Genomic DNA, 27,418 nt, shown 5'->3' on the forward strand with positions numbered 1-27,418 from the left:
TGTGTCTCAGTACTCATCGAGACTGAAAACAGAATAAAATTTTTTCAAACACCTCTCAGTTGCCCCATGTCTGGGTCAGGAAAAAAATATTATCCAACACCTGAGCATGGGCTCAGCCCAGAGCTGCGTGGATCAGCTCAAACCCTGCTGCTAATTCCAAGATCAGCAAGATCTTCTATCCAAGATGTGGATAAATGTCAGAGAGGGCCCCTCAGCCTGCCCAGCCCTGCAGTGACACCCACAGCTCTTGCATCAGCTGATGACCCGTGCCTGGGCTGCAGAGCCGTGGCTTTTTTTTGGAAAGACTCCTCCTCATCTATGTTGAAAGACTTGAAAGGTGGTGAATCTGCGACGTCTCTGGGGAAGGTAATTGCTCTCCCCATTAAAAACCTGTAATTTATTTTCCATTTGAACTCTTCCACCTTCAGTTTGCAGCTGGACCTGGTGCCTTTGGTGCCGGATCACGGCTGTGCCTGAGGCACCCGTGCAGCCACAGATCCCAACCCTCCAGCTCCTTCCCTCTGGCAGTGATTCCCTTCCTCTGCCTGGCTTTCAGTAGGTTTTTCCAGCCCTCAAATTTATCCCAAATGCTCTGCAAAGCTGAGGGCTGGCTGTGGCGGAGCAGCTGTGATCTCACCGGTGCTGTCAGCAGTTGCCACCCCTCCAACCCCTCCTTTGCATCTTTACGGATCACGGTAAGAATTCCAGCCAGAAAGTGGCACTTGGAATCTCCTCTTTTTTTGCTTTTTTGACTGCATCTCTCACATCCTTCGCAGCTCGGGTGGCTGTGGGAGCATCCTTACCCCGAGATGTGCCACGTTTAGGAGGGATTGGTTCCTCAGTGACTCAGAGAGGAATTAACCACAGAGTCACGGAGTGCCCTGAGCTGTGAGGGACACACAGGGGTCACCCAATCCCACTCCAGGCCCCAAACCCACCTTCTGCCTGCCCGGGAGCGTTTTCCAAACCCTGCTGGAGCTATGGCAGCCTTGGGGCTGTGCCCATCCCCTGAGGAGCCTGTTCAGTGCCCGATCACCCTCTGGGGCAAGAACTTTTCCCTCATACCCAACCCAACCCTCCCTGGGCCAGCTCCAGCCGCTCCCCTGACTCCCCGTCCATTTCACCGCTGCCACCCGTGCGGGACCCACGGGAGATGTGGCGAGCTAGCTGACAGCTGGGGTACACGGGTCGAGGAGCAGCACCGGACGGGGATGCTCCGCGCTCCAACCCCGCGGCGAAGCCACGCCAGCGAGGGGACACCGAGGCCACCTCTCCTGAGGGGCACCAGCGCCCTCCCGCATCACTTCGCCCTCACAGCCGCGCCCAGGAACCGCAAAGCCGTTTCCGCGCGGGGCCCTTAGCCCCGCCCCCGCGCGGCGCTGGCCAATGGCGGCGCGGGGGCGGGCCCGGCGGGGCGGCTGCCGGCGGGGCCGCGGCGGGCGGGACTCGCGGGCTCCGCTCGGGCCGGGCCCGCCGGGCTCGCACAGCGCCATGTCCCTGCCCAGAGGTACGAGCGGGCTGGGAGGGCCGGGAGGGAACCGCGGGGCCGGGGATGGTGCCAACCCGCCGGGCGTGGGCTCCCCGCCGCTTCCTCAGCGCGGGCCCCGCTGGTTCCGCAGCCCGGTGGCGCCGCTGGGGCCGGAGCCGCGATGCGCGGGGCTGCGGGCGGGGATGCGCGGAGGGGCCGCGGGGGACGGGGCGAGGCTGCGTTTGGCGTGGGGACAGCGACAAAAACAGGCGGGTTTTGTTTTCCCTGCCTTGAGCTTCCGCTCCTTGGGAGTCCCGGGCTGGGAGCCCTCGCCGGGGCTCAGGCGGGTGGGAAGGACCGGGCTGGGGTTCCGGGCGTGGGCCGTGTCGCCTCGTGTCGCCTCGTGTCGCCTCATGTCGGTGTCGGGGCAGGGCAGGGAGCCGATGCCGGCGTGTGCCGGGGGTGCCTCGCTGCTTTCCCGCGGTCCCGGCCGCAGAACGTGACCGTGTGTCACCGGGGTTATTGTGGAGCACAGCCGTGACTCAGGTGTCCCCAGCGGCAGGTGAGCACCGGCCGGCAGGTATCGGCCTGGAAAGGATGGATGGATGGATGGATGGATGGATGGATGGATGGATGGATGGATGGATGGATGGATGGATGGATGGCGACAGTGGCTCTGCCGGTGTCCCGGTGCTCCCCGGAGCTCCATCCTCACACCGGGCGGAGCAGGGAGCGCATGGAGTGTGGCTGCCGCCTCTCCAATCAGCGGAATAAAATCCGAGGGTTTTTCCCTGATGCTCTGGAAACTCGAAGTCAGGAGCCATGTGAGCAGATGAACGCACCTCCCGTGACTTTTTTTTCTTTTCCAACCCCCCCCCCCCCCCCCCCGGTTTTAAACGATCCGTGTCTTATCCGGAGGGAATGTGGACCTGAGTTTCCTGTTTGCTGTGTAAGCAGGGGGTGAATCAGCAGCGATTTTCGGAGCTGCTGAGTGGAGCTGCTGACTCACAGGTAGGAGCACATGCCTCCAGCCATCCAGCCTTGGAAGGGATCACCCAGGCTTCTTAAAAGGCTGGGACACTTGAGCCCACACCTTTCCTGGGCTGCTGTGCCGGACCGGCGGATGTGTGCATGGAGGGACGAGGTGAGCCTGGCCCAGGGACCACTTGTTCTCCACGGGAGATGATGGTCAAGCTGAACCTGGAGGATTTGGGGGAAGCAGCAAGAGGTGATGCCTGGAGGAGCACCTGGGAGCGCGGTGCTGTCCTCAGAGGAGGTTTGGAGCTGCTCTGTGTGTGCAGGTTTCTGTTGGTTGTGATAAACTGGTTCATTCATGCAGTTAAGCTGATGTCCTGTGATGGAGGTATCACACATGTGCTGAGAGCTCTGAGTCCCTGAGTGACCTGAGCTCCTTTGCTTCCATCAGGGCAGCAGCAGCAGCAGCACGAGGCTGGATCCTGAGTGTGGCACACATCTGCCTCCTCTCACCCTGCCTCTCCTTGCCTGGCACCTGCCTCCCAGGGGGTTTTTCTAGGGATGCTCGCAGGTCTGGCTCTGTGCACCTTCTGCTCGTGGCAGCTGCTTCCCTCTCTTTCAGGCAGCCTGAATTTAAGCTGAATTTCCCTGGTTTTCCTCAGGGAACTTCAGTGAACAATCTCAGTTTCCTTTGCTGCTTCTCCTTGGGTTTGTGTTGCTCAGGTTTGTAAACAGAGGCCGCTGTGTTGAAGCTCTTGGTTGGCTCTTTTTGTGACAGATGCCTTCCACAACTCACCTGCCATCACTTTGCCTTAGTCACAGGGCTGTCTCCTGCCTCGGGAGGTTTTTGGGACACGTGGCTGGCCGTGACACTGGTGATAGGAATGGTGCTGTGCCGGGGCTTTGCTCTGCACTAAACATAGCTTGGGAGATAAACACCTTCTGGGGATTTTGTGGGGCTTAGGGAGGATTTTGGCTTTCTTTCTTCCTCTTCCCATTGCTCCTGTCTGCTTGATCCAAGTTATCTCGCAGGATCTTGTATGTGGGAGAAGATCTCCTGTGTTATGTCGTGCTGTTGAGGCTGATGTTTACTCATGTATGCAAAATCTCCCTGTTTCCTCAGGTCACCCGAGTTCCCTTGAGCTGTGTCTCATGGCCTGGGTGGCACTGTAGGAGGAAATTGGGAACAAAGCTCTGGAGCTGCCCCTGTGTCCTCCTTGCAGAGCTTTGCAAGGGACACAGCCTGTGTATGCAGCTTGCAGCATGTGGCTGGGTGTGATTTTTCCAGAAGGTTCCACTTTTTTCAGGGAATGGATGCTGTGCAGGGAGGGTGTTGTATCCCAGAGGTTAAAGCAGGAGGGGATTGAAACCTCAGGGAATTTTCACCTTTTGTGTGGATGCAGAAACACAGTGGAGGATGCAAGGTCTGAGACTCTGGGGATACAAAACCAGGCTGTTGCCTCTTCCCTGGGCCTCAAGGTGTAACTTCCGCCTGTCCTGCACGTGGAAATAAATCCACATGGAAATAAAAAGGAGTGGGCCAGTGGGAGAACAATTGTTTCCCAAAATTTTGGAGTTTGCTGGGAAAAGCAGCTGCAGGGATGGAGGGAGAGTGAGTGCATGGGTGGGATCTGGAGGGAGAAGACCTCTTGTCCTGTCCTGGCTCACCCAGCACCGATGGCTGAGTAATTCAAGTGTTTTTCCTTAGCAGGCAGATGTCCTTTGGGAGTAGAGGTGCTGTTGGGGAGAGGGATCAGATCTGTCTGGAGCCAGGCTGTGCCTCTGGGGAGGCAGCTCTGCTTTACCACAGAGGCTTGGAAAAGCCAGCAGTGAGAAATGCCAGGGCCTGGGGATGAACTGGTGCTTGTTCTCGTGGCACATCTATTCTGGGTGGGTAAATAAGCGGTGGTGCCCTGGCCGTGCCCTCCGTGGGAGCACACCACTGTTATGCAACGCAGTCTGTGAATCCAGCACTGTCTCATCTGCTATTCACACTTTTCCAGCTGCCATCCCCAAAAAAGGGCAGCTCTGCCAAAAATACACGTGTGGGTCGTGACCTGCTGAAGCAGGACTTTGTCTCTGGGCTCCTGTCCTGGCCAGGCACAGCAGCCACCAGCCTGGTGTGAGTTCTGGAGGATATGGGAGCTCTGATCCCATGGAGCCATTATTTAATTGGAGTTGAACCATCCTGGAGCTCAAATCCAATTAATTGTAATGATCCTGGAGCAAGCACAGCACTTTGCTCCTGCCTTCCTCCTCTGCTGCCATAACGGTGGGTGCCTGGAAAGTATCATGCTGGATGTGGTAAATATTTAGCTGTGCCTCAGAAATCCATTTCCCTCCCTGGAGGGATGCTTCCCTGCTTTTCTTTTAGTGGATAATGAGTCTCACTGCAGGCTGATCCCTTTGTTTTCCAGCTCTGAGCCCTGGTCCAGGGCTGAGCTGGAGTTTGTTTGCAGAGATTGTTGTTGCTGGAGGAAACTCATCTGTGCTTTGTAGAGGCTCCCATTGGGAGCAGCTTTCTGGTATTGGTGATTTTGTGTCCCAGAATGACACCTCTGCAGATATGGGGCTGGCTCTGTGGGTTTTTGGGCAGAAGATGTTTTTTCCTTGTGTTGGTTAATAAGGCACAGCCTGGGCTGGCTGTTTGCTGGGCAAAGAGCTGGGAGAGGAACTTGTGTTGGCTGGGGAGGTGATTTTACTCGATCAACAAAAAGTTTGGGGTTTTGCTGGCGTGACTCAGGACGGCTTGTGGGTTCATGTGGAGCTGGATCTGCCTGCTGCCTCTTGCTGACAAACCTCTGCAGCACAGGTCAAGTGTTAGTCAGGGATTTGGAGTGGGGGAAAGGGCAGGGAGGATTTTTTTTTAAATGATGGAAACTGGAAGTTTCTGTTGGTTTTTTCCACCTGGGAGATTTTTCATCTCCTCCTTTTCTGTGTGGGGGCAATGCTGCAGCAGTGCTGTGGCAGTCCCAGTGTTTGTTGTCCTGAGGAACTCTGGAATTACTGGGCACAACTGCAGCGATCTCAGGTGTCACAGTGCTGCCTTGTGGCCCCAGTGGGCCTCAGTTTGCCCTGGATCTGAGTCTGCTCCATTTCTGGAGCTGGGACAGGGCTCCCTGTGTGCTCCTTTCTCTTGCAGCCATTTCCCTGCCCAGCAAAAGGCTGGAGCAGAGGTGCTGCTTGTGTGGGATGTGGTGGGTTATAGGATTTAGGAAGGGGAAGGGCAGGATTTGGGTAGGGGAGGAAGGAAATCATTGCCTTGTGCTGGGGACCTGCAGTGGGGTGAAGGTGAGGATGAGCTGGAGCCCCTCCAGCACCCTCTGAGCTGCCATAACCTCCCTCCTCTTGCCTGCTCTGTGCCCAGGGAGGGGCACTGCTGAGTTGATCTGTGCTCTAAGCCCTAATTGCATAATTTCAATTGAAATTATTTAAAAAAAAAATTAAAAAGATAAATTTCCACTAAAAGCATAGCATGTAAGAGAAGGCAGGATGAGGAGGAGACAACACTTACCAGAAGTTGTTTGTGGAGCGTTCACCCTTCCTCCCCCTTCACCACCACCAAAGACAAATCTGGGTTTGGAAAGGAAGAAACCTCCAGAGTGCTCAATACAAGTAATTTCCCATCAGAGGCTGCTAACCTTAGCTGTGGTTTGGCTCTGGCATCAGCCAAGCTACTGATGGAGCTCTCTGGGAATGGCTTGGACCCTTTTCCTCCCTGGGATCTGCCTGTTGTGCCCCTTGCCACCAGTGTTCATCCCTGCTGCTCCTCTCCTGCTGTGGTAGCACCTTTTGGGAAGTGTAAAAAGCAGCTTTTAATGCTTGTATTTAATTTCTAAACATCTTGGAGGTTTCTCATGAGGAATGCACAAATCCCTGCAGCTGGGATGGGGCCCTGCTAGAACCACATCCTCCCTCAGCATCCCTGGGTGATGGCTGTGGATGGGAGCAGCAGTGCAGACAGAGGGACAGGAGGGGAAGCATTGTCCTGCAGGGCCTGGCAGGTGACAGTCATGTGTGTGACAGATCATAAACACGCAGGGCTGGTTACGTGCACGGGCTGGGGGTGGCTGAGGGGAGGATGACGGGGTTATCTGGGGTGTGTCAGCTTGTCTGGGCTTGCAGGCCAGTTAGAAACTGCCTTGTGCTCAGTGTGTGTGTGTGTGTGAATTCCCTCTAGCTGGGGTCCCATGGGGATGGCTGGCACAGCACTGGGCTGGCTGTCGTGGATGTGTTAACAGCAGCTTGGAGATGGCAGCAGCCTGACCCTGCTGGCTGGAGGGCGTTTGGCACAGCTGGAGCAGATGTTCCCTCTTGCTGCACAACAGAGAGTGTTCCCTGTCCAAGCTGGTGAAGGACAAACACGCTGCAGGATGGAGGAGTTTTCTCCTGTAGTGTCACAGGCATCTTTTATAAAAAATCCTTTCCTTAGGATTTTTTCCTCCTGAGAAGCTGAGAGGCCACAGGAACAAAATGTAAACAATGATTATCTGCTGCTGTGGGATGCAACAGGTGCATCTGTCTCTCTGTCTCATAGAGTTGTTTCTAATTAATGGCCAATCACAGTGAGCTGGCTTGGACTCTGTCTGAGACAGAAGCTTTTGTTATCATTCTTTGCTATTCTATTCTTAGCTAGCCTTCTGATGAAACCTTTTATTCTATTCTTTTAGTATCGTTTTAATGTAATATATATCATAAAATAATAAATCAAACCTTCTGAAACACGAAGTCAGATCCTCATCTCTTCCCCAATCCAAGAACCCCTGTGAACACAGTCACACTGTAGCACCAAGACCTTGCTTTGCTCGGTGTGGGAGTGGGAAAGCTGAGGCTTGAAGGGGGAGATGATGAAGCAGCAAAGTGTGCAGCCCTTGGGGTGGCCCCTGTGAATCAGCCCTGAACGTTGGGGGCATGGCTGCAGGGCTGTGCTGTGCTGCACACACCACGATGTCTTTGCAGCTCGTCACTCGAGGTGACGTGGCTCCTGTGCTGAGGGCCAGATGTGCTCACGCTCAGGGCTTTTGAGGAAAGCTGCTCTGCATAGTTCACAATCCCCTGCTGCTCTGCACCGCTTGGCTTCTCTCCTGACCTGCTGCCAAGTTGCAGCCCGGCCAAAGCTGAGATGATCTCGTGCTGATTCGTGGCTTTGGCTGCTCTTTGTCATCTTCCAAACGCCTCTGAAAGGTGCTTGGGGGTAGGTGACAGGCCCAGCCCCACGTGCCTGTTTGTAAAACCCCCAGAAAATCCCTGCTGGCACGGGGCAGGGCAGTGTGAGACACCTGTGTGTGCGTGTGCACGTGTGCTCAGCTGACTTCTGAGGCTTCCCTGGTGTCCCCAGAACTAAAATCCTCCACCCTGTGCCAAATCCTGACCTGTTTCACTGACTGCCTCCCCTGTGTGGTCAGGAAGAGAAAAAATGAGATATAATTGTGCAGAAAGAAGGATGAAGGTGCTGGTGGGTGGTGATGTGCTGGAGGACCAGCCTGGACCTGACCAGCCCCTGTGCCAAGCTCTGTCTGCCTCTCTTTGGCAGCACCCGTTTTCCTTGAGTCTGGAAGCAGCTCCACGCTGCTTTAAGGCAGCTAAAAAGAGGGATGTGGTGGGTGTTGTGATGATCTGCTTGTACAGATCCCTGTGTTCACTCCCTGTTAGCATCTGCTGCCCGTTTCCCTCAGGTTTTTGGTTGATCCCTGCAATTGTTTGGCTTTGGGCATCAGGTGCCAGAGGATGGCTGGTGCCAGTCAGGGCTGGGGTTGTCCTCAGAGCCCAGGATACCTGCAGAGCTGCCTCTTGTGCTCTGCTGATGCTGCTTTCTTACCCAAGAGCAGCTTTTTGCAGGTATTAATTACACCTGTCCCTGCCTGGTTTCTTGAAGGGTGATGAGAGTGAAGTGAGGGTTGGAGGAACTGCCTCCAGAAATAACCAAGCAGAAATTGTGGGTGAATTTCTAATTCTTATCAGCCTTGTGTGTGCTGTGCTGTGCTAAGGTGCTTGAAAACCACTCAGCTTTTCCTCCAGCAGCTCCCCTGTAGGTGTGATGTTTTTGTGTACATTCCAGGTACCTGCGAGAGTTTTCCCCTTAATTTTGGATCCACAAAGGGTTTTGTGTTTGGTAACTGTGGGTTTCCCCAGGGGGTTTTACAGCCTCAGCTCAGTGAGGGAAACCATGTGTAAGCATCCCAGGGGCAGGAGGGCAGGGCGTGTTTCCCTTGATCTCAGACAGGTTTGATGTTTCACACAGCTCTTTCCAGCTCCTCTCTGTGACTGTGTTCACAGGGGTTTTTGGATGAGAGGAGGGACAAGAATGTTGACTCCATGTTCAGAAGGCTTGATTTATTATTTTATTATATATATGTATATATGTATATATGTATATATTACATTATAACTATACTAAAAAGAATTAGAAAAGAAAGGTTTCCTCAGAAGGCTAAGCTAAGAATAGAATAGAAAAGAATGATTAAAAAAGGCAGCTCTCTCGGACTCTGTCCGAGATAGCTCTGTCTTGATTGGCCATTAATTATAAACATCTAAGAGGGGCCCATCACAGGTGGACCTGTTGCATTCCACAGCAGCAGATAATAATTGTTTACATTTGTTGCTGAAACTTCTCAGCTTCAGCAGGAAAAATCTTAGAGAAAATATCTTTCACAAAAGATGTCTGCAACACCTCTCCACCCATCACCCTGCAGAGAGAGCGCCGCTCCTTTCCCCAGAACACAGATGTGAGGCTTGCTCTTCTGAGAGAAAAGGGGATTCTCAAAAATTGATTTGCTCTTACTCAGATGGAAATGGTTCTTGGAAGCCCTGAGTGTGCCCTGAGACAGCTGCAGGCTGGGCTGGGCTGAGTCACTGCGAGCTCTTGGGCTGGGATGTGAGCCGGATGCGCCGGGACCAGCCCGGCTGTGTGTGGAGACCTCTGCCTTCCTGGGATGGAGAGGCAGCTCTTTAATCTGCCTTTACCAGGAAAAACCTGCAGCTCTCACTTCCCTGAACCCTGGAAAAAGTGCAGTGTGATGGGGTGGATGTGAGAGAGTGACAGAAGGAGGGGAAAGAAGGTCAATCCCACCCAGAGGAGCAGCTGTGGTGGCAAAGCATCGCTGAGCTGTGGGCACGTTTCCTGGGGAGCTTTTCCTCGTCATGAATCAAAGCTGCCCTGCCCTGGGCAAATCCAGCAGAAAATAAGTGTTTTCCCCACAAAGACCTGGTCCAGCCTTTGATAAGAGCCAGAGTGATGCTGGGCAGTGGGGCTGGCAATGTGCTGGTGCTCCAGCCTTTAACTGGGGGGAATTTTTAAAGTTTTGCAGCAGGGAGTGTGATGGAACAAAGGAGAGAAATGTTTGCAGGTGATTTCTCATGGACCAGCTGGATGTGGGGTTGGTTCTGGGAGTGTGGATGCAGTCTGTCCTGTGGGAGGGAGGGCAGGAGGTACATGGTGTGGGCCATAAGGAGGGATGGATGGGAGAGGCAGGGAAGAGGGTTGGCACTGAATATGTACCAAAAAGAGCAAAAATTTGGTGTGGGACAGCAGGAAATGCAGGGAATTTTAGTGCAGCACTCTCCTGCTGCTTTCTGTGAGCTGCTGGAACAGCACCCTGCTCCAAAGGGAACAATCCAAGATTTTCTCTGCTCCTGCACCTCAGAGATGTGGTGCTGGCTCAGTGCTGGAGGTCAGGAGTTTTCCTCTGAGGGAGCTCAGGCTGGGGAATAATGTCACTGTGAACCCTCTGAGCAGCTGCTTGGCTGCTCCCCAGGGCAGATGCTGCTCTTGAAAGTCCTGCCTGAAGTGTGAGGGCCAGGGAAGCACCTGGGTCAGTCTCTTGTTTCTGCCTCTCTCCCAGAGCAGGCAGCTGGGAACGTGAAGGGGTTTTTTTTCACCTCCATAAATTCCATTTTCATAGCAGTTGTCTGCTCTCTTACATCATTTGCAGAGATGACATCACTCTATCCCTGCCCAAAGCAAATGGGAGGGAGGATGGTAGAAATCTTTTTTTTTCCTAATTTTTTTTTTTTTTTTTAAAGCAGACAGGGGAATATTTTGCTCTCTTGATAAGTTTACAAGGACACCTGGAAGTACTTGAATGATGCCAGTTTGGGTAGAAAAAGTGTCTATTGATGCTGGAGTTGAGTTACTGCTGACGATTACAAAGTCAAACTATTCCCTTTCCCACTGTGCCTCCTGTCAGGCTGATCTATTCCAAGGACAGTTTGAGTTTTCTCTCCCATCAGGAAACTGTCACTAGCCAGTCACATCAATTCCAAGCAGATTTTATTTTTTCATGGTTTAGGCTATGAAGTGAGAAATCAAAGGAAGGGGTGATGCTGGTACCTGCTGGCAAGAGAGGGGCACAGGTGATGGATAATGCATCTGGCATTTTTTTCTTCTAGTATGTTCTTTGCTTTTCTCTAAGCACTGTGTCCTTTGCCTTCCCCTGACAATCCCAGGGCATCAGGGTTGGGATTCCTTCCAGATCTTTTTCTCAGGACAAAGCTGAGCTTTGAAGAGGTGCAGGTGATTTTGGGGAGAAAATCCAGTTGGAGCAAGGGATGCAAAGGAGGCAGTGTCCATTTTTTTGGCGGAAAATCCAATTGAAGTGAAGGATGCAGAGGAGGCAGTGTCCAGGTGCTCTGCCTGCACCCCAGCTCAGTGCCTGCTCTGAATAGCTGCCCCTGTGACTGTCCCCACCTTTGCACAGGGGTTTTGCACAAGCTCTGGTGCAAAGCACCACAACTCTGGCCATGTTCCTGTTGTGTCCTGTAATGTCACCGTGTCAGTGTCAGCCAGACGGGGCTTCTCAGCTTCCTGAGGGGAGTCTGGCCTCTGGTCACATGTGGGAGTGGAGCCCTTGTGCTCCATTGTCATGGGGCAGGCTGACACATGGGGACAAAATCAAAGGTTTTTTCCAGCCCTCGAGGTTGTGCAGGTAACCTAAAAATACCTCAGGAATGTGGCTGGGCGGTGACATCCTCCCGGGGCTGCCCCAGCGTTATCTGCCTGCTGCACGGAGCCCGGGCGTGGCTCTGAGCCCCGGAGGTGCCTGTGCCAGTGCCTCTGCTTGTCAGACACTCTGGCTGAGGTGCCCATCCCCAAATTCCTCGCTGGACACCGGGATGTCACATCCTGCTCCCTTGCTCAGTCTCATCCGGAGCTGGTGGCACCCATGGCTGTGACATCCTGCCATCCTCTGATTGTCCCCAACCTCATGGACAATGCCATGCCCCATGCAAGGGGATGAGAAGGATAACACTGTTCCCTTTCCTCCTGGATTCGGTTCAAAGGCTCTGTTTTCAAGCAGAGTTTCCATTCTGTGTGTCCCATGCATGGCTGGGGCACGTGAGGCATCCCCATGGGATGTGTGGAACAGTAAGCGCATCCCAGACTGGGGCAGTGCCTGCACTGCAGCCTTGACCAGGGAAGCTGCTGCCATTCCTGGGAGATTTGGGCTCATCAGGCAGTGTGTGCTGGGATGGGACAGCCAGCTGGTGCATGGGCTTGTCTCTGAGCACAGGGAATGAAGTTTTCCATGAAAATCAGACTGTGCCCATGGTTAGGCTGCAGCTATACTTAGGGGACAGGTGAATTAATTTTGTTGTCTATCCCATACACACCTATAAAAAGCTCCTTTCCAGCCCCAGATGGGACACTTCTGCTGCTCATGGCACAGCAGCTCGTCCCCTTCTCCACTCCCTGGCTGTGATGGTGACCCAGCCTTAACTGCAGTGGCCTCGGGAGGGGCTGTGTGTCCACAGGGGAAGGGTGGGGAGAGGGGCCCAGCGTTGGCAGGGCACTGCTTGAGCTCATTGCTGTTTTTGTGGGTGTGCTCTTCCCCTTATTCAAGCCAGCCCCCTGGCAGGAGGCTGCTGGGAGGGATGGGAGCCATCCTTGTCCCTGGCTCTGCCCTGTGCAAGTACCTGAATTCTTCCCAGGGTTTGCTCTCCCAGCATCCCTCACCTGTTCTGGGGTGACATCCCTCATGGGGAGCCTTTGTTAACATCACCTGATGCTTTTTGTTCCCCTGGGATTGATTACCTGTGCCCTATAAAGCGCTGGATAATTTCTGGCAAATGGTGCACGCCTGGTTATTCCAACTGCACCAGCAAACCTTTCAAAGAGTTCCCAGCAGTGAGACTTGAAAGGATGGTTAGGTTTGTTTTTATTTCTTCCCTTTTTCCCCCCCTTGTTTGTTTACTTTTTAAGATGCTTTTGAGATGTCAGGAAGCTCAGCTTTACACCACCCCTGGTCCTCGGGCGCTGAAACCCAACGGGACAAATTCAAAGGAAATCTTCTTTCCCATCCCACCTGCTGGGTTAGGGACTTTCTGCTCCAGAGCAGCTCTGACTCTGTGGGTGTCTGTGAAGATCCTTGGAGTGTCTGTGTGTCTGGGTGAGAGGGAATTAGCTGTTAATGGAGTGAGTGAAAGAAGGGCAGCATCTGAGAGCACTGCTCTCCCCAGGAGCGCTGGGGACGGGTGCTGGTGGCTCTCAGTGCCATCTGCAGGAGCAGCTCCTGCGTCAGCATCCTTTATGTGCTGATGATCTGTGCCTGAAACTATACCCTGGGAGTGGAAATGAGCCTGAGAAAATACCTTCCGCAGTCCTTCTGGGGCTTACATAAACACTATTTAAAATTAGAGCCACTCATTATGTTGGTATGTGCGTTTACCTTGACCTCTGACTTTTCAGCCTGCAAATGTGCCTGGTCCAGGCACAGCCTGGAGTTGGGAGAGAGCTCAGCAGCAAAGCACTGGTAGATTTTCTATAATTAGTTTAAGGTAAAGAATCTGGTACAGTATCTCCCCTCCAGGCTGACAGGGAAATCGAAAACAAAACTGCAGCCTGTCAGAGCTGAGCCTGGCTTTGATCAGGAACATCAGGGCTGGCTTCTGGAGTGGCTTTGAGGGAAAGGGGAAGAGCAGCAATTCTTGGCCGTGGCTTCTCTTGCACGTGCTTGCAGAGAAATAAATGCTTTTATTTTCCCACTCCCCCTTGCTATTTCCCAGCCAAGCGCATGCAGCAATTTATATTTTGCTACCAGAGATGCCGTCTCGGCTGTCACCCTGGAATAGCTGCTGAGCTCCGAGCTGGCATTGTCATGGAACAATATTTCTACTATTTGTTGTGGTAATAGTTGTTAGTGGCAGAGCAATTACCGTGTTGCCTGCAGCACAACGAAACGTGACCTCTTTCCATCCCAGCACCCCTTTTGGTGCCCAAACCATCGAGCCTGGGCTCTGCTGCTTGGTGCCAGGGCTGTCCTGGAGCAAGGGTCACTCCGGTGGGACGCCTGGGCCTGCAGGCTGGCTCGGAATGGTTGAATTTGTGGGAAGAGAGCGTGTCCCACCGGGATGCGCTTCAGCAATCCAGCGCTTCGGCAGCTCCCGGAGCTGGAGTTTGGCTCCCCACCAGTTTCCTGTTGACGTCACCTGCTATTTCTCTGCTGCAGTTTTTACAACTGTTGAGCTTTCAAGGGTAATCGGAGCCGAGTCCGGCCAACCTCGGCAGCTGCCGATGAGGGAACGCGGCTCTACCTTCCCCAGTCCCCCCTGCTTGCCTTGGCTGCTGCTCCCAGCCTTGGGGACCCCCGGGATTTGGGGACACAGGGCTCTGTGAAGCCAGCGGGTGCTTGGGGCCATGCATTCCCACTGAAAGGAATCAGCGGTGCTTGCAAGAAGTGCCGTGCGCTGGATCCTGCGGGAATTTTTTCCCCTCCCTCCTCCAGTCCGCCCCCATCCCTCTCTTGTGCCAGGCGTGCAGGCGCTGCTCTTCATTTCTGGGAAACCATGGACAAGAAGCAAGGTAGATGTTGCAATTTCCAAAACACGTGGTGGGGGAGAGCAAAGGGCTGGTTTTGCTGCTAAAAGGGGCTGTGTAACTTTTCTGGGCTCAATCCACGCGGTTTTGTTTCTCCTGGCTTGGGCAGGGGGTCTCTCTTTGCAGCTGGGGATCTGTTTTTAAAGCGCTGAAAAAGTTGCATGTTTCGTGGGGTTAAAACTCTGGCGTCTTAATTGTTTAAAAAAAGAAAAAAAAATCAAATCCAGCATGTCTGAAGGAAAATATGCAGAGAGTGAAGCTGGCTTCTGGCTCTGGGGTTGAATTGCATTCCTGGGACGCAGGGTTTTCCAGCAGCTCTTGGTGGCTGTCCCCCGCCTGTTGCACGGGCAAGGTGGGTGCCCACGGCCCCAGCAGTCAGCAGCTGTGATTCAGCACAGGCTGAGAGGCTGCTTTGGGGCTGCAAGGGGCTTTTTGTGCAGCGTGGTTCTTTCCTGCTGCTCGCCGGCGGTTTTGCAGAAGTGCGGAGCGCGCTGACCCGCGGGAGCCCCTCTGCAGCGGGACCTCGGCGGCTGATGAGTGATGGCTCTCAGCAGCTTGAGAGCCCTTTTTCCACTTCCATGGATAGCTTGTTCCACTCCCAGCAGTGGAAAACAGCACAAAGTGTGCCTGTGAGGAGCTGGCTCTCATGACCAAGCACCCAAATTCCCCTCTTTCTGTTCTGCACCCTGCCTCCAATTTATTTCCTTTCTTCTTTTTTTCTTTCCTACATGCTTTTTTGTTCCAGCTCTTTATTTGCAGCAAGGCTGGGTTCCACCCTCCAGCCTTCTGCCCTATCCATGGCATCTGACTCTCCTCCTTGGATCCAGGAGAACTGAGATGCATCCAAAACGTTTCCCCCAGCATTAACAAAGCAGCACAGCTCTCAGAGCAGCCTCCGTGCCCAGGACTTCACCTGGGGCTACAACCAGAGCCCTGGAGAGGCAGTGGTGAGGTTTAATTTCAAAGGTCGACTCAGGCAAATAGTTTTATTTGCAGTTCTTTAGATTGTCCTGTTCATTTCTCTCCGCCCACGCCAGCAGAGTGGGAAGGAAAAACCTCCCGTGGAGAGGTGCAGCTCAGTAGGGCTGAAGTTGGTGGTGGCAAAAATGAGGATTCCGGTGTTGAATTAGGCAGTTCCAGGAAATGTCTGGTGGTTCTTAACTGGTAGTGGTTATAGCATGAGAAAGAATCTCTTTGGGCTTTTTTTTTTTTCTTTTTTTCTCTTTAGGAGGAAATGGTTCCTTTCTTAGCATAAAGGATGCAGTTACGTGCCTGCAGCATCACGTGGGTTGCAATTTCATCCGCACCAGGAACTTCTGTCAGCTAATTTTCCCCTGCCTGGGTGCAGGGCACGGTGCTGTGTGTGTGTCTGTGGCTGGCAGCCCTTTCCTGTGCCCAGAATGGTGCCCTGCCACCCCGTGGGCTCGGGGCTGGCAGAGATAACCAGAACATGTCCCCAAATCGCCTTGTCCTGCTGCTGCCTTTTGGCTTTTGCAGAGGGATTTCTTGAGAGGAACTTATGCTTGCAGACACCCCTCTTGCAGGAGCCCAGTGCCCTGGGAAACTGGAGCATTTCCAGGGTTTTCAGGTGACAGAAGCAGTTGTGCACATTCTGGCAATTCCTCCTGCAGGGACCCTCTCGGGAGGGATTGTGCTGAGTCTCAGGGCTGGGAGAGGCAGTGCCAGGGACTCTCCAGTGGGAAGGAGCTGACAGCAGCTGCCTGCGGGGGCTGAAGGGCTTGAGTTGCAGGGTCATGTCATGCCCATCCCACTGCCTTGCTGCTTCTCTCTTTTTGGCCTTTTTTTATTCCCTTCTCTTGTTTTTCCTGCATTCTCATTCACCCTGAATGGGGCATGGGCTCTCCCTGGGGAGAGGCACAAGCAGTGGGAGAAGCTTGCAGCAAGGAGTAGCTCAGGCCAGCCTTTGGGAGCTGGAAATTTCATGTCAGATTTTAGGAGAGCTGTAACAAGTGAATCCAACCTCTGTCTCAGCTCCCTGGCTGCAGGGCAGCATCCTGGGTGATTTTATTCTTGCAAGAATCTCCTGAGCTGGGTTTTCTGCTCTTCTCAGGTGGCCCAGGCAGAGTCTGGGAGAGGTGGTATAATACCTCTGCTTTAATCAGTGCCTTTTCATGTTGGAGCTAGGAAATGCCTTTTGGGGCTAAGCAGAACAGGCTGGGAAAGGGATGGTTGCTGATTCCACCTCTGGGAAGTCAAGGGTGGAAGTTTGGGAGTACAGGGTGCCTGTGACAGCAGAGTTCATGGCCAGGGCACATCAAAAGACTCTCCTGTATGGAGCAGGAGGTTTGGAACAGGGAATCTCTGTGTCCCTTGCTGCCCTGATATCCCATGCTGCAAATCCTGCCTGCAAGCTTGGGCTCTGCTGGACAAGGCACCCTGTGATTCCCAACCCCACCCTGGGTGCTCCCAGCTCCCTCCAAGCCCAGAAGGGCTGAGGAAGGGCTCAGGCCACCCTGCAGAGGCTGGCTTGGGTGCCTGTGGACCCTGTGAGTCACGGCCACGGTGCCAGGGGAGCTGCTGGTGGCACAGAAGGCGCTTTGTGCCGGCTCCGCGGGGTTACTATGGCAATTGGGGAGAGGGAGAGCAAACAGATGGAGCAGGATCCCAGCCAGCATGGGGGGATTGCAGGGCTGCGTGTACAGGTCTGGCTGGTAACTGCTTGAGGAGGGGGGGCTGTGTGTGGAGCAGAGACCAAACTGAGTTTTGGAGCAGGTCCTGGGGGAGAAATGCTCAGCACAGGGCAAAATCCATCCCCTGAGTGCCCACAGCAACTCCCCAGCTTGCAGAAGGACTCAGGGGACCCCAGTTTGTAGATTCTGTTCTTGGCCTCCCACACTGAGTAGCAGGAGGCTGGGAGTGGGAAGGGAGGCACTGCTGAACCCACGGACAGGATCGTTCCTCTGGCTCCGTTGTGTGTTTGCTCCCGTCGTTGCTCCACTGGGTGTTTTGCCAAGTGCCATCCGTGGGTGTGTGGGGCTATTCATAGTGCCCCTTCCAGCCCTGCTGGGTGGGCAGTGGGGAAGGGAAACTCTGCAGGCTCACAGATTGGAACTTGTGACTGCTCTGACACGGTCAGGTGCTTTCCATCCCAGCGGGATGGGTTTGGGGTGGAGTGGCTCCTGTGCTGCTTTCACTGAGCTGGAAGTTCACATCATGGAAACTGTGCTGGTCTTGGAGCCTTTGGCTCAGCTCTGATGCAGGAAAAGTGGCAGATAAGGTGGGGGTGTGGGCTGATCTGTGCTGATTCCCTCAGCAGGGAGGGATGCTGCTGGTCCTGCAGGTGGGACCTTTGCAGTGTGCTGCAGACCCACAACCTCAGTGAGGTTTGCATTTGGGGAAGGTCAGGGCAGGAGAAGTGAGTCACTGTTTTGTCCTGGAGCTGGCAGGGCACAGGGCTGGGGGCTGTCAGAGCTGGGCTCATGCTGGCCATGTGCCTCCTTTCTGTCCTGCTGCAGCTGCAGGAGCTGCTGCACGGTGCTGTCTCCTGCTGAAATTGCAGCTCCTCCCTTCCCTGGCAGCCTTTGGAGTGCTGGACTTTGTCCACACGCCTGCTCCCAGCAGCCAGGCAGGTGGGAGCTGCTCTGGAAGGCTGTCCAAGGCCACGCTGAGCCTGGAGCACACCTTGGTATTCCTGCTTTGCAATGGATCTTCCAGCTCTGTGCAGCCACAGCAGCTTTGGCTGCACAGTGCAGCTGCCCCCTTGTCTCTCCTGGGGGGATCAGGCCCTCCATGCTCTCCAAGCTGCTGCACTTTCAGCCCCTTGGGGTCAGTTTGTTTTCCCAGGGATGGAATTTTCTTCACCTGCAGGTTTCTGGCCCTGCCTGAGCCCCGTTTCCCTCTGCAGCAGTGGGTGCTGTTATCTCAGGGCTGTTTAAAGGAGGGGGACAGGAGCATCCTCTTGCCTGGTGCCTTGTCCTTGTGCCTCAGCCCCAGATTTGTGAGAGGTTCACTGCTGGCTGACAGTGAGCTCATGTCTGGTTTTGCCCTATTTTCCATTTGTTATGAATGGGGTGTCCCCTCTCCTGCTGGGACCAACTCCTTCCTTTTGCTGGATTTTGGAGCGCTTTTGTTGGATTTTTGCTGGATGTCTCATGGTCATTGCTCTCCATGGCAGATCCAGCTCTGGCTCTTGCCAGGAAGGCCAGGCTGGGGCTGGGGCCCTCTGGACTGGGAATGTTTTTTTGGGAGCCCTGCACATCACTAATGGCGTGGGGACCTCTTGTGGCTGGAGAAACGGGGATGGGGCCAGGCCTGGCTGTGCTCCCAAAGCCCAGCTGCCTCCCTCTCCTGGAGCTCTGCTGGTCCATGAGCCATGAGGGGCACAGGGCTGCTCTCTGCTCTGGCTGCACATGGAGGCTGAGCTGCTGTCTCGTTTTTCTCTTTCAGATTCCAAAGGATCCTTGGAGCCACACAAACCAGGTAAGTGCCCAGCAGAAATTGTAGCTTTCACCCCAGAAAGGGTTTAAACCCCAAAGAGAGGGGACTGTTAATGGCCATGAAGGGTAAAGAGCAATTTTGGGGTACAGTGCTTGGCTTCAAGACCTGGAAAATGGTCTGTTGGTGCACCCTTGGCTATTTCTACAGAGCAGTGCTCAACAGTGTCATTGAGACCCAGTTGTGCTTTGGCTTTTACCTAAAATTCTGGGCAAGTGGTCGCTGTGACCTTCTTTGCATTTTGCTGACCATGGTGAGGGGTCCAAGCCGTGCATTCCTGCCTAGTGGCTGCTGGGAAAAGGGTGCTTGAAGGAAAAGAAACAAAAATCCATTTGCTCACCTCACGTGTGCATCTTCTCTTGCAGTGAAAGGCAAGAAGAAACGGGACCTGAGGATAACATGTGTCCCCATCAAACCACCCGTGGCCAACACCACGTAAGGATCTCTGCTGCTTAGAGCTTCTTCTCCAGAGCTGCATTTGGCACTTCCTCAGGGGGAATGGCCTGTGAAGGGTTCCCAAAATCAGCATAGTTGTTATTTTCTGTGAAGCTGGATGATGAGGAGGAATTGCACACGTGTGTGCAGAAACGTGCACAGCATGTGTTGCTCTGGGAGGTGCCTGTTTGATAGGAAATGTCCCAAAGGCAAAGACTCAGAATCCTCTGGGGAGCTCTCCCCAGTGTTTCTGCCATGGCTGTGCCAATGCCAAAGGGCAAAGATGTGGTAGAGAGTGGGAATCTGCCTGAGGGAAGAATTTTAATGCAGGGGAAGAGAAGTGGTGGTAGCTGGACCGCAACAGAAACCAGAGGCACAAAGCTGGGGTGTGTTTTACACGACCTGAGTATCAGGTTTAGTTTGAGTTGTTTGCAGCTCCCTACCCTGCTATAAGGAGGACACAGACATCTTGAACTGTGTGCTGTTTGTGGCCAGTGCCCAGCAGTATCTCAGGGCACTGGAATTTCTCCCTGCCCTGTTTGCTTTGAGATGCTTGTTATGCCGTGGGGGAGAGCCCAGGGTAGCTGTGCTTGGTTTGACGAAGAGCAGACTGCTAAAATTCCACTTCCATGGTGCTCTTCCAAAACACTTTGGGCTGCATCACCACTGCCGAGCCTTGTTTGCTCCAGAAACCTCTTCTAGAGAACTCCAGGAGAGCAGTGAAGGCCCCAAAAGGGAAATATCACTGCTGCAAACCCCCAGGTAGAAAGGGGGAGGCAGGGGAGCTCACACAGCCCTGCCCTGCCCTGCCTGTGACAGCCTCCTCCTTCCCCCACGGGCACATCTGCCTCTGCTCCTGCCAGGGCTTGAGTTTCCCCTGGAGAAGGCCTCATGCTGGAGTCTGCAGGGCTTTGCACGCCCAGAGGCCAGTGCAAGCTGCCCACTGCTCCTTCTCTCCCTGCTTTTCAAGCTGCAGTGCAAATATTTGCAGAGTGCAAGGCTTTTGCTCAGAGCCCAAAGTACTTCCTTGAAGCTGGAGGCTGCTCTGATGGGAATTGAGACTAAACCAGTTGGGCAATCTGTGCTCTTTAGGAGCTCCCAGGGGATGGGGAGAGCCCAGCAGTGAGGCACAAGGGGCAGAGCACTCGTGGTGCCTCTAAAAGCACCGTGCTGCCCAGAATGGGAAGTGGGCAGCAATAAGGAAAAAAAGCCATAAAGCACCAACTTTCACCTGCCTGGTGTTGTGCAAAGGGTGACACCAAAGTGCTGCCTGCTCTGGCTGCCTGGAACAGGCAGCAGAGTGTACACAAATGACTCACAGGGGAGGAATTACCTGTTGTTCCCTCGCGTGCGTTTCGGGCTACGTGGCTGTGCTGCTACAACACCTGCCTGTCAAAACACGACAGCCGAGCTGCTCTGCCACAGAAACGTCTCCTCTCAGATCCTCAGGCTCCTCTCCCCAGCAGGAATGGTTTCACAGCCTGGTGGTGTGGTGCATGTCTCACCTGGCTGATTCCCTGGGTTCTCACTGTGCCCTGTGGGTGTGGGCTGAGGCGTTACTGGCACCATTTAAAGCATTTGTGGGTGTTTGGAGGGGGCTGGTTGGAACCTACAGTGAGGCACAGTGGGGAAGCAGCAGCTGAGTGTGCTCAAAAGGAATGTGAAACCTGGCTCTGGCCAAGAGGGTGAATGAAGCTGGGCTTTCTCCTGACTCTGTCTCATTTCTTGCAGGCCTCCCAGGAACTTGGACTCCAGGGCCTTCATTACCATTGGAGATAAAGTACGTGTCAATGGGGTTTCTTTTTTTGCTTCCTTCCAGTTTGGTTTTCCCTGGGCATGGAGGGCTCTGTGGATTGTGCTTTGCAACCTGTCAGATCAGGACAGCAGCCTCATGGGGTACAACTTTCAATCTAAACCATTCTAGGATGATCCAACCCATCTGCCCTAAATGAGGGTGGCCTCACCAAGCTCTCAGGCTGCCCCTAACAAAGTCCCTTTATCCTGCCTGTGGTGCTGCTTGAGGCCCAGGAGAAGCTGGGCACAAAGTTTCTCTCTGGCTCTCCAAAGTCTTTCCTGGTGACCTGATGAAAAGCACTGCTGGAAATAGCCACTGTCCCTCTTTATTTCATTCTCTTGTATGGACTCTCTTGGGGCTGCAGAAGCTGTTTGCAAACGAGCTAAAAATACCCTGCATTGGATCAGCCCTATATCCAGACCCTTCCAGGCTGGGAGGAGGCTTGGCTGATGGGATCTGGGTCCCTTGGCCTCAGTGCAAGGATTAGGGTTGAGGAGTGGAAGCTTTGGCTGGGTCCAGGGAGCAATCCTGCTGCCTGTGCTGTTTTCTGGTGTTGTGTGTAGCTGGAGCTCTGGGAGAGATGCTCTCTGTGACAGCCTGAGCACTGTGTGTGCAAGGGGACAGTGCTGCAGCCTAGGGAGAACTCTCCAGAGTCACTTCCCTGCTTGCTCCAGTGTTTGCAGGAAGGGTCTGGTCTGGGTATTTTGGAGTGACATGGTGGAGAGGAGGGCTGGGGCAGGAGTGCAGCTTCAGGAGCGGAGGTGGGAGGTGACCTCGGGTCCCTGGGATGTGCACAGGCCATGCCATGCATCCCATTGTCCTGGCAGGGCTCCGTGGGTGCCTCCATCACCTCTTGTTGCTGGGCAGGGCAGCGCTGGTTCCTGGAGCTTGCTGGGAGCCTCAGGGCAAATGCCAGGAAAGGAAAAACACAATAACCAGAAACAACTGCACAACACGTGTGCAAAAAGCACCACCGGATCCTTCCTGGAGGCCCCTGCACTGCTCCTCTGCCTGCTGCCCGTGCTCTCCTCACTTCAGGATCCACGTCCTGCCCAGGAAAGGGCCAGAACCTTCCTGTGCTGGGCAGGGCACAGCTCAGGCTGAGCTCAGCCCTCCCTGCGCGCCACATCTGGCTGCCATCCACAGCCACATCTGGCTGCAGCCAGGGCTGGCAGGAAGGTCGGGCAGACCCGCTGGCTGCTGCCTGTGCTGAGGGGACAGTGCTGAGGGGACAGGGCTGGCCAGAGTCTGGCAGCCACACGTCCCAGCCAGAGGCCGTTTCCTCTCTCCCTGCTCAGGGCGTAGCTCCGTATCCGGAGCTGTGCCGAGCTCCTTTCCCACCCTCGCTGCCTTTGTGGCCACTGGGGCACTTTGGCATCCTGGTATTATTTTTGTTCCCTGAGACCGGAGGAGAGAGCTGGAGGCTGGATAAAGGCTGGCTGGATAAAGGAGGCTGTGACTTATTAGGAGCCATGAATGCAGCATCCAAAAATAGCCTGTGTGTCACTGGGTTGGTGCCCTGCCCAGCAGAGGCAGCAATTACAGGGGAACGTGGCTTTAGGGAAACTTGTTTGTGGCTGGTGCAGGAGCTCGCTGGCTCCCTGCAGTGTCAGGGTGAGCTCTGGCCATGGCTTTTTCACAGCTTAGGTAGTTGTTTTCTTAATGTTAACTCAGGTTTTACCTTGCTGGCAGCTTTTTGGTGGTAGGAGAAGGTACTGAAAGTGGGTAAAACCTGTTGAACTCACTTAGAAATGCAGTTGCTGTGTGCACCCCATCTAAGAGAGGTGTTAGACACACAGAGAGGTTTTTGTGACTGATGGTTTTTGGGATGTGGGGAGAGGTGAGCCATCCCTGGCTGCACACAGGGGTTTGGAGCTTGGTGGAGGCTCCTGACTGCTGCCCATGTTGGCACAGGAGCTGTTAAAATCCTGCAGATAGTTCAGCAACTGCAGAAATACCCTTGGTGGGTAATCCCCACAGGCAGAGAGGCACCAACCTTTGGTGCCCTTGGGCTTACAGGATCAAAGTCCTGATCTCCAGCTGCAGAGGGGGAATTAAATGAACCCTGGTGAGTGTGGGGTGAGAGGGTTTGGGCTGTGATTCAAAAGAGCCAAAAATACCCCCATCATGCTGCCTCTGGAGTCGTCCGTTGTTCGAAATGCTCTGCACCAGCGAGCTGACAGTGTTGCTGATCTCCTTGCTGATAAACCTGCTTGTCCCTGATGCCATTCTGTCCTCTCTCCCTAAAGAACTTCGAGGTGGAAGCTGATGACCTGGTGAGCATTTCAGAGCTGGGCCGTGGGGCCTATGGCGTGGTGGAGAAAGTGCGGCACGCGCAGAGCGGCACCATCATGGCCGTGAAGGTGAGCACACCTGGCTGGGCTGGGACACCTGGCTGGGCTGGGACACCTGGGTGGAGTGGGGACCATGAGAGACAGCCCCAAGGGAGCAGAGGAACTGCTGAGCTCCACTAGTTGTGGCAAAACGAGGATGGGTTTATCTGCGTTTGGCAGCCTCTGGTGTTCCTGGTGTGGTTTGGCCAGTGCAGGGTTTGTGCTGATACTGACTGGGCACGCTGGGGTTGATAACAGGCCTGGCAATCCAGGATTGGTGCCTGCAGTGCAAGGCTGGCATGGCAGAGTGCCTGTCCAGGCTGCTGGCCTGGCCCTGCACCCGCTGCAGAGCGTGCCAAGGGTTTGGCATTCGTTGAGGTTCTGTCTGGCAGAGGCAATTTGGGCGTCTCCTCCTGGGTGCTGCTGGCTGCAAAAGAAGGATAAAACACCCTGGCCCCAGGACTGCAGGTCCTGAGTCAGGCTGGGGGATTCAAGGAGCTCAATCAAAAGTTATAGTCATGCCTTTTTGCTTTGCTTGCTTTTAAACCATGCAAGTTGGCCAGTTAGCCAACCCAAAACAAATGTTTGAATATCTACTAATATCTTCTACTGTTTGAATATCTGATATCTGGTTAGCCCACCTACACCAAACTCTTGTTGTTTCATGTTTGTCTCAGAGGATTCGAGCCACTGTGAACACTCAGGAGCAGAAGAGGTTGCTGATGGACCTGGACATCTCCATGAGGACAGTGGACTGCTTCTACACAGTCACCTTCTACGGAGCCCTGTTCCGTGAGGTACTGACCTGCTGGGTGCCTGGGGCCACCTGGGGCTGTGGGATTGCACCAAACTGTCCCCAAAACACCTCTCTGTGCTCTTCAGCCTAGCCCTTTATCTCCCCTGGGTTTCCAGGGAATTCCCTCTCAGCTGCTTTCTCTCCATCCACAGGGTGACGTGTGGATCTGCATGGAACTCATGGACACTTCCCTAGATAAATTCTACAAGAAAGTACTGGAGAAGAAGAAAACCATCCCTGAAGACATTTTGGGGAAAATGGCTGTGTCTGTGAGTGGCTCTTGGGTCCTTTGATGGGTTTGTGCATCCCCTGAGGCTGCTGGGGGCTGTGGTGTGTTTGCAGTGAGAGGCTGCTGCTGCCTGTGACTGATGGCTGCTTTTCCACTCTTTTATCCCCAGATTGTACGAGCTCTGGAGCACCTGCACAGTAAACTGTCTGTAATCCACAGAGGTAAGTGCTGGGTGGGGTTAGTGGAGTGTGGCTGGAGATCCAGGCTAGGGGAGGGCACCTTTCCAGGTGTGCTGTGTCCCTGTGGGATGCCTGAAGTGGAATCTGTTGGTGCTCAGGACTGTGGTGGACAGATCTAGATGCTTGTTTCCTCAGATGCTTCCCTTTCTGCAGGGTGTGATTATCTTCCTTCTTTCCAGATGAAGGGTTGAATGTAACAACAGAATTCCTCACCACCTGTATTTTTTATGAGCATCTCTGTCCCTCTTGGAGTACAGAAGTGCCTTGAAGGCAGCTCTTGGAGATAAAATCCCCAAATCCTCCTGGCTGGGTAGTTTTAGTAAAGTGAGGGCTGGAGGAGACCTTAAAAAATCCCAGATGGGAATTGTAACACCTAGGTCTTGCTCTGCACCCTGGTAAAGTCCCTTGTGTAGTTGTGGACAGACCAGGATGTGCATGAGACAAACTCTCCTGAAGATTTGGCAGAGCTGTGCTTTTAAGGCTTAAATCTCTCCTAAAGAGCTGGGGATAAACTCCTCAACACTTTTTTTCAACCTTTTGACCTGCCTGCTTTGGAGAGGGGACTTGTTCTCCCTAAGGACTTGGTTGTCCTGTGAATAACTTTTATTGCAATAAGACTTTGGGGCTTTGTCTCCCTTCCCCTGTGTGTTGGGGCCTGCCTGGTCCCTCCCAGGCCTGCAGGGAATTGCCATTTTTGTCTCAGACTCTTCAATACCGCTGCAAACACCCAAATTTTCCCTCTTGCATTTCCTCTTAGACGTGAAGCCTTCCAACGTGCTGATCAACAAGGAAGGGCACGTGAAGATGTGTGACTTTGGGATCAGTGGTTACTTGGTGGACTCTGTAGCCAAGACCATGGATGCTGGCTGCAAACCCTACATGGCTGTAAGTGCAAGCCCTGTGCAGCCTCAGCCCTGCTCAGGAATGAGTCTGTTCCACCTCCAGCCTGAGACAAAAGCCACTCAGGAGTGCTCTGCTCTCCCTGACTCAGCAGAGCCTCCCTGTAAGCCCAGCTCTGTGTTAATCCCACAGTGACTCTCCCTCTGCCCCTTCCACCTGCAGAAGGACACAGAACTGGTTGTGGCACTGCTCCTTGTTGGATAGAAAGTGCTGAGGCTTTTCTTGGCAGGATTGTTTAGTTTCATCCTCAAGTCAGTCTGAATTTCCCTTTGCCATCTGTGGCATCCATGTGGGAAGTGTGTGCTCCTGGGGGAGGGATCATGCAGGATTCACTCCCCTGCAAAGAGGCAGAGTTGATGTGAGTTGTGTGGAGCAAGATGTGGCTTTCATCAGAACTGGATTCAACCTCAGACCCTGCCTCTCTGGGGACATGAGCCAGGGAAATCCACTCAGCCTGGCTTCTGGAGCCAGAGATGTGCTCTGTGGGGCTTGCACTGGAAAAGCAGGAGTGGTAACATCTCCCATTTTGCTGTTACAGCCAGAAAGAATAAACCCTGAGCTGAACCAGAAGGGCTACAACGTGAAGTCAGATGTCTGGAGCCTTGGGATCACAATGGTAACACCAAGGGCTGGGACCTGGACCTGCAGCCCTGGGTTTGGGATGGGGTTTGGGCAGGTGGGGCTGTGCTCTGCTGGGAGCACTGGCAGCTGGGTGAGTGCCCATCAAGCAGGGCTCAATTTGAGCATGGACAATGAGGTTAATTACCAGGGAATTCAGGCTCCCAGCAGACAATACCAGGATGACAATGAGTATCCATGCTGAGTATCCAAGAGTCTGGATTTTAATTGCCCTGCAGCTCCCTGCCTGCTGGCTGAGGGTGGTCAGTGGAGCAGGGTTTGCTGCAGCTGGGGCTCAGCTTTCCTGCTTCACCCCCCAAGTCACCAGAGCCTGTCAGGGGATTCCAGTCCTGCTGCACTGAGAGCTGCTGTGTGTGGTTTGCAGCAAATCCTGCCTGCGGGGTAGCTCACAGCAGCCAACAGGAAGGGGAAATGCTTTCAGTTCCAAAACTGCAGCTGCTTGGGATGGTTTATCTGCCTCCTGCAAGAAGCAGACCTTGCAGAAAGCAGCTGAGATCCTCTGGCGCCAGTGGACAGAGGAAATCCCAGCTGCTGGCTCCAGGGGATGCTGCCTGGGAAACAGCTCCTGCTTTCCAGGAGATTTTTTCTGAGGGCAGATTATTTTCAGGAACTTTTCCTGTGCCCTCTTAGGCTTTTCTTTTGGGGGCTGCATCCCTGTGTTTGTGCATGCTGTGTCTTGGCAAATATTCCAGCGTGGTCTCATCTACACCCAAGTGCCAAACTCAAGCCCTTCTCCCTGGTGTCCCCATGCCAGTGCAGAGCTGGTCTGGCTGACTGGAAATGTCATCAGGAATGTCATCTGAGCTGCAGGAAGCTGTGGGATGGGAGACTCTGAGTGATGGACTATCCAAACCTTTCCAGAGCTGGAAGGGAGAGGACACCTTGCTGGAAGCTGGCCAGCCTGCAGCTGAATGGAGCCCCTGAGTGTTTGGTTCCTTCTCGTGTCTTCCTCCTGGGCTGGCTTCCTGGGGCTTTTTAGGTTCATTTTCTTTATGAAGGACTTGGATTGATTTCAGACCAGACAGTTTGTGAGCCATTGAGTTGCAGGGCTGTTCCAGGCCTTCCTGGGCTGGTGGTTTTATTCAGTTTTGGAGCAGCAGGAACTGAGCTCCCCTGACCTGAGCCAGAGCAGGGAGGGACATTGGGCTCTGTCCTTTCAGGTTTGTTATTCCTCCCATCCCATCACACCCTGCCAGGCAGGTCTCAAGGTTCTGTTGCCCATTTTGAGACAGGAGCTGATCCTTGGCATGAGGAGACTACCCAAGAGCTGTGACAGACCTTTTCCTGCTTAAATGAGGGATGGACCAGAGGTGACTTGTAGGAAGAACCCAGTAATTGAGGT

General features: G+C 53.9%; 1 protein-coding gene across 2 annotated transcripts in view; it reads left to right on the top strand.

Annotated features, from left to right (window-relative positions):
* The first annotated feature begins 1,374 nt into the window (after nucleotides 1–1,374).
* Nucleotides 1,375–27,418, top strand: part of MAP2K3 (mitogen-activated protein kinase kinase 3) — a 30,806-nt gene continuing 4,762 nt past the window's right edge. Inside the window, exons 1-10 of one of the 2 annotated variants that reach the window (XM_074552667.1) lie at nucleotides 1,375–1,507; nucleotides 18,663–18,695; nucleotides 19,076–19,145; nucleotides 20,877–20,925; nucleotides 23,190–23,303; nucleotides 23,951–24,070; nucleotides 24,222–24,338; nucleotides 24,468–24,519; nucleotides 25,295–25,422; nucleotides 25,976–26,053. In XM_074552667.1, the coding sequence (XP_074408768.1) occupies nucleotides 1,387–1,507; nucleotides 18,663–18,695; nucleotides 19,076–19,145; nucleotides 20,877–20,925; nucleotides 23,190–23,303; nucleotides 23,951–24,070; nucleotides 24,222–24,338; nucleotides 24,468–24,519; nucleotides 25,295–25,422; nucleotides 25,976–26,053 (882 nt within the window). In that variant the 5' untranslated portion in view covers nucleotides 1,375–1,386. Of the gene's footprint in view, nucleotides 1,508–13,839; nucleotides 14,241–18,662; nucleotides 18,696–19,075; nucleotides 19,146–20,876; nucleotides 20,926–23,189; nucleotides 23,304–23,950; nucleotides 24,071–24,221; nucleotides 24,339–24,467; nucleotides 24,520–25,294; nucleotides 25,423–25,975; nucleotides 26,054–27,418 lie in introns of those variants that run through there. The other variant, XM_005487430.4, reaches the window with a different exon arrangement.

The sequence above is a fragment of the Zonotrichia albicollis genome, chromosome 16 (assembly GCF_047830755.1).
Source record: "Zonotrichia albicollis isolate bZonAlb1 chromosome 16, bZonAlb1.hap1, whole genome shotgun sequence".
Taxonomy (NCBI): Eukaryota; Metazoa; Chordata; class Aves; order Passeriformes; family Passerellidae; genus Zonotrichia; species Zonotrichia albicollis.